The sequence below is a fragment of the Otolemur garnettii genome, unplaced genomic scaffold, assembly GCF_000181295.1.
Source record: "Otolemur garnettii isolate 467f Iridium unplaced genomic scaffold, OtoGar3 scaffold00099, whole genome shotgun sequence".
Taxonomy (NCBI): Eukaryota; Metazoa; Chordata; class Mammalia; order Primates; family Galagidae; genus Otolemur; species Otolemur garnettii.
The window spans coordinates 530,293-536,332 of record NW_003852494.1 but is presented as its reverse complement, the minus strand read 5'-3'; the positions used below and the strand labels follow the sequence as shown (position 1 = coordinate 536,332).

General features: G+C 54.2%; 1 protein-coding gene across 1 annotated transcript; it reads right to left on the bottom strand.

Moving 5' to 3' along the window:
- Window positions 1–320: 320 nt before the first annotated feature.
- On the bottom strand, window positions 321–5,587 carry FAM109A (family with sequence similarity 109 member A). Its single transcript, XM_023516879.1, has 2 exons — window positions 5,484–5,587; window positions 321–2,975 (listed from the first exon to the last, which is right to left on the bottom strand). The coding sequence occupies exon 2, from the start codon at window positions 2,937–2,939 to the stop codon at window positions 2,241–2,243; it is 699 nt and encodes a 232-aa protein (XP_023372647.1). The 5' UTR covers window positions 2,940–2,975; window positions 5,484–5,587; the 3' UTR covers window positions 321–2,240.
- Window positions 5,588–6,040: the final 453 nt, after the last annotated feature.

Sequence of the window (6,040 nt, the reverse complement as noted above, 5' to 3'; positions counted from 1 at the left end):
CAAAATTCTGTGCTCCATTTTCCCTCATGTTCCTCCTGAAGGCCCTGTCATACCATAGGATTCCAGAGTTGACATTGCTGCTCTGATATTGTCCAGCTGTGTGACCTTGGCAAATTTCAATACCCTGAGCCTCTCTTTCTTCATCTGTAAAATGGGTCCAGGACCTCTCTGAAGAGGTTGTGAGAATATGCCTGACAGAACATCTGGCATGGGGGACCACACACTAGTCATGTTTCTATGGGACCTGCCCTGGGCTGTGCCAGGCAAATTGACTGAGAATTTTGATGGGGGAAAATGGGGGAAATGACACAATCAGCCAGTACTCAACACACTTTTATTTTAGCTCTTGCATCCCCCTCACAGGCCACCTGATGTCTCTTTTCCTACCCAAGCCTGGAGGCACCCTGACCTCATCTTGTGCTTTAGTAGTGGAAACGTTACCCACCACTGTCTCCCAGGAGACCAGGACCCCGGTACCTTAAGAGTTTGTAAACCTACATCAGTACTGGGTTTCACACTTCACCCCACCTGATGAGTCTACCAGAATATGGGCTCTGGGCAGCCCCTAATACTCCTCCAAAATCTGTGGACAAGAGCCACCACCCTCACCCACACCCCTCAAGATTCTGGAAGGCAAGGAAGGGGAAAACGTACCAAGACCCCAGATGCACCTGCCAGAGGGAGGATCAGGTGAGATCCCCTCTCAAGATACCTTGGCCTCTCCAAGCTGTGCTTCTCCAGCCAAGGCTACCCCTCTCCCCCAGGACAGTGCCTGCTGCCCCTCCACCCTAGCCTATCTCAGAGCCAGGGCCCCCATCCCTTCCTACCAGCCAACAGGAAACAAAAGCTTTGTTGCCAGAAAATATATATACCCTAGGTGTTTAAAAATAAAATTCCAGCTGAAGCCCCAGCCCACCAAGCCAGCAGTGAGCTGGACAGGCCTCGATTACTGACAGGTACCCCCTGCTCTGCCCTGCCATCTGTCCCCAAACCCCAGAGTCTCCAAAGACAGAAAGAAGGGGCAGCAGGACTTTGTCCGTCACCAAAAGGCAGACTTCAGGGAAATAAAGGTGGGATTAAAGTGTCCTTGGGAGATCCCCATGTAGGGCCCCGAGGACTGTAAACATGACCCAAACTGAAGGCTGAAGCCCCAGGTTCTTCCTGGGTGAATAGTGGGCACTGTGGTGAGAAGGGTAACCCAGCCATCAGCTTCAGGCCAGCTGGGACCCTGAATCCCCCTGAGCTGAGCTCTGAAGAGGGTGGCTGTCTAGCGCTAGAGGAAAGGGGGCTGGAAGCCAAATACAGCTTTGTAGCTGCTTTTTCTCTGCCACCAGGTCAGCACCTGGGCCCTTCCTGGGCAGTGAGTCAGCTGTGGCCTTCCCTCCCTGGATGAACCTGCTGGAAAGTCAGCTCAGGCCACAACTGCCCAGCCCAGGACTGGAGGTCAAGTAGCTCCTGAGGGACCCCGCCCAAGGTTTAGGGCAGAAGAGCTGGCTCCCTGGGGGAACAAGACTAAAGGAGGCATTCAAGGAGTGTCAGGAGAGCCAGGTGAAGGCCACCAGAGACAAACAGGGCCCAAGGCCAAGAAGCCACTGCCATGCCAGCAGCACCAACTCAAGGCCTGGCAAAAGGCCGGGGCAAAGTCCTCCCCTCAGCCCGCCCCTGGCCAAGAGCCCTGGGGACCAGGTGATCTCACCCTACCGGTCACACCTGCTTCCCTGTTCTCAGCCCCCTGAGCTGCCTTCTGCACCTGGTGCTTCTGGAAGCCTTGAAACCTGCAGGCTGACCTGGCCACTCCAGAGCAAAATCAGGCGCTGGTGTGGTGAACCATGGCCAAGCCCCTCTGTCCATGTCTAGGGCCCAGTTGGGAGCCACCAGGTGCTGACCAGACACTGGCTTGCCTTTCAGGCTGTGATTTGTCATCAGGTCCCAGGGACCATCTGAGCCCAGTGAAGCCTGTTGCCAGCAAGAGGCCCCTGCTGGGTAGTTCCCACCAGCCCTGTGGCTGGAGTTTTCTGGAGACCACAAGCTTCAGGAGGCTCAGCCGTGGCCTAGATTTTGCTTAGAGTCAGACACGATGGCCCCAGTGGGCTCACTCAGAATCCAGCATGTTCTCAGCACTTGAGAACTAGTAACCAGGCACTTAGAGCCTGCAGGGCTGGCCTTGATCACCGTGATCTCAGAACCAAGCCCGTAGTCAGAGCAAGGCCTGGGGCTTGTGTTCCCGTAAGGCAGGAGCCTTAGTGACCTTCGGTGGCCCAGGACAGGCCCTGGCACCGATCAGGCTGGGCCCGGCTGGTGAGCCACCGACTGCGCAGTGCCCGGATCTCCTGGCCATACCACTCGTGCAGTTGAGCGAAGGGGGCAGCGTCTAGAGGCCCATGGGGCGCAGAGGCCCGGCGACGGGGTGGTGGGGGCGGGGGCTCGGAGCCAGACAGTGCAGCAGAGGCCACTGGGGCCTCGGTGCTCCACACAGCACAGCCATTCTCCTTGGGCGGGAGGGCACTGGGCCGGCGGGGCAGCGGCGGGGGCGGGCAGGCCCCAGCGCGCACGGCTGCCAGCTGCTGCTCTAGCTCGCGCACCACCAGCCGCAGGTAGTCAAAGCTGGCCCGCGACAGAGCCTTCACCCAGCCCTCCATGGCGGCCTGGCTCTCAGCCGCCAGCACATAGGTGCGGGCCCGGGTCCCCGCAAAGCGCACTGCGAAGGCAAACTCCTCGGCGGCCTCCACCAGCTCCACGGTGCAGCCCTCCAGGATGATGACGCCCACCGGCTCGCGGCTGGCCGCGTCCTCAAAGTAGAAGAGCATGTTGCCGCGCAGCACGAACCAGCGACGGTGGTAGGCAGCGTGCCGCCCGCCCTTCTTGTACAGGAAGCCCGCGTTGTCCACAGGCGCATCGCAAGTGGCGTAGAAGGCCAGGCTGCGTTCGTTCAGCTTCATGGCGGCAAGCTGGGGGCCTGGATGGGGGTCTGGGGCCTAACCCCCCACCAGAGCAGTTGTTATTCATAAGGCCACCGACAGCAGGTCACCCAGCACCTCATAGTAACCTGGCCACCACCCTCAGCTGCTGTAGTATTCAACATCCCCACTTCACACATGAGGAAACTGAGGCTCACAGAGTAGAAGCAGCCTGCCTAAGCTCACACAGCTCCTAAGGAGCAGGGACAGGACTTGAACCCAGCTCTTACTGGCCCCCCAAACCAACTTCATAACCCTCCTGCTGTCCTATACCCCCAAAATAATGTTGGGAATTCCTGCGGTGTGCCAGACATTTTATGTATTATATATTAACTCTTTTGATCTTGTAGCAAACCTTCAGTGACAGGGACTAGCATTGCTCCCATTTGACAGATGAGGAAACAGAGAGGCATAGAGAGGCACAGAGAGGTTCGGTTCTCACCCAAAGTCACAAAGTGAGTTGGGCAAGGCTTAAATTCAAACCCAAGCCTCATTTCTAGAGCCTTGGTCAACAGCCTTGATGGCCGTTTCCATCATCCCAAGAACAAGACCAGTTGACCTTCATAGTCCCTCCAGTTTCTAGCCCTGAGTTTGTGACTCAGCCTTGGTTTGTCCACCCATGAAATAAGGACACAAACAGAACCTCCTTCAGAGAGTTTCAGGGACTTATTTCATTAATGAAATACTTATTAAGCAAGTACCTATTCCATGCCAGACATTGTTCTAGGACTAGGCATATGGCAATAAACAAGAGGGACAGGGTCCCTACCCTCATGGTTCCCACACACTAGTGGCAAGGGGTGAAGAGAAAGACAATTAACAAACAGATAAAATGTCTGCCAGATGGTCTTATGTGCTATGGGAAAAAATAAGACAAGGAAGGGAGTTGGGAGTGTTGGGGACAGGAAGGGAATTGATTTAACAGGGTGGTCGGGGAAGATGATATGTGAGCAAGGGGAAGTGAGCGAGGGAGGCATGGGGGCCAGCTGGGGAAGGGTATGCCAGGCAGCAGGAACAGCAGGTGCAAAGGCCCTGGGGTGAGAAGCTGTAGGTATGCTGGAGAACTGGCCAGGAGGCCAATAGGGCTAAAGCAGAAAGAAGCAGGGGAGAAGAGAGGAACACAGAGAGGCAGAGGCAACTGTTATGAAATAATCTGACTGAAGATGCAAGCCCAGGGCTAGGCTGACTTATAGACAAGGAGCAGGGACTATCATGGACAACACAGATGGTTCTAATACCATCTGTGCACTGGCCACAGTAATTTCATCCACCCTCCCCAAGGGGTAGGTACTTGATGGGGGGGCAACACTGACCAGGTAGGACTTATCAGGAGGTGGTCTCCAGACTGACGATAGCTCCCTTTGAAGTTTTCCATGGCCATTTTGAGGTCCCACCTCATGCCCCCACTACACAACCTCATCCTGCATAGGATGGTAGGTATATATTCTACGAAATGAAGCATAGGCATGGTGGCTCACACCTATAATCCTACCACTCTGGGAGGCCAAGGCAAGTAGACTGCTTGAACTTAGAGACCAGCCTGAACAAAGCAAGACCTCCATCTCTACTAAAAATAGAAAAACTAGGCTCGGCGCCTATAGCTCAACTGGCTAAGGCGCCAGCCACGTACACCTAAGGTGGCGGATTCGAATCCCCAGCCCGGACCCGCCAAACAACAATGACGGCTGCAACCAAAAAATAGCCGGGCGTTGTGGCCGGCGCCTGTGGTCCCAGCTACTTGGGAGGCGGAGGCAGGAGACTCGCTTGAGCCCAAGAGTTGGAGGTTGCTGTGAACTGTAATGCCACGGCACTCTACCCAGGGGGACAGCTTAAGGCTCTGTGTCAAAAAAAAAAAAAAAAAATATATAGAAAAACTAGCCAGCCATAGTGGTGGGCACCTAACTAGCTATTTGGGAGGCTGAGGCAAAAGGATTGTTCAAGCCCAAGTTTGAGATTGCTGTAAACTGACACCATGGCATTCTACCCAGGGTGACTAAGACTCTGTCTCAAAAAAAAAAAAACTATATAAAGTCCCTAGAATGCAGTAAGTACTTAATTAATGTTCATTCCTATCCCAGGGTGGTACCTTACTTGGGCTCCAGAGGAATGAGATCTGGGTGGTGGCTCTCCTCAGAGCAACTGACCACTCCTGATCTATAGTGGAAGAGGCAATTACTCTCAGCCAAATCCTCAGTTTCCTTGCCACCTCATATCATCCACTTAAGCCATCAGGGGAGGCTTCCTGGAAGAGGCAACATGAGCTATAATCTAGAAACTGAGATCAGTTTGTCCTGACCTAGTGGTGGAGTCAAAGCCTGATCTGAAGGTGTTTTAACCCCTACTTTGCCTCTCAGACATGGGCTGTCCCTTTCTGAGCCTCAGTTTCTCTTCCTGCAAAATGTTATTCATGAATTCTCTACTACCACACCCCCAAACAATTCCCACGTGGACCCTGGCCCCATTTCTCATAAGAATCACCTGCCCTGCTCATCCTGTTTCTCTCCTATTTCTTAGGCCACTACTCACCTCCCTGCCCTCTGCCTAGCTCTGCTCTTAGCTCACTCTTCTCTGGGTTCAGATGACAGCTCTACAGGTCCAGGCTGGGTGATCCTGGGCAAACTATTAGCCTCTCTGGGCCTCTGTTTCTGCATCTGTAAAATAAGATCATAACAGCACCTAAGTCAGGATTGTTGTAGTAAAACAGTGACCACATGGAAAGCACAGTGCACGGGCCTGGGCACACGGTACATGCTCAACAGTGGCAGCTGCTTACATTTTTCTTGGCCTCCCCAAATGCTCCTTTCCAGTGTGTACTATCTCAGCAAATGGCCCTTGGTTTTCCTGTCACCCCCACACCTGATCACCAAGTCCAGTTGATCCCCGTCCAGCCTCTCCCAAACCAGTACTCAACCTTGTCTACTCCCATTCTGGCCCCTGGCCCCCACCTGCTGGGCAGGCTATAGCCTCTTTGCCTCCTCCACCCGGCCCCTCACCTGGGCACACTGAAATCTCTCCACTGTTTGATCCAATAATGCCCCTCCTCTGCTCTAAACCCTTCCATGGCTCCTCACTTCTCTCAACAT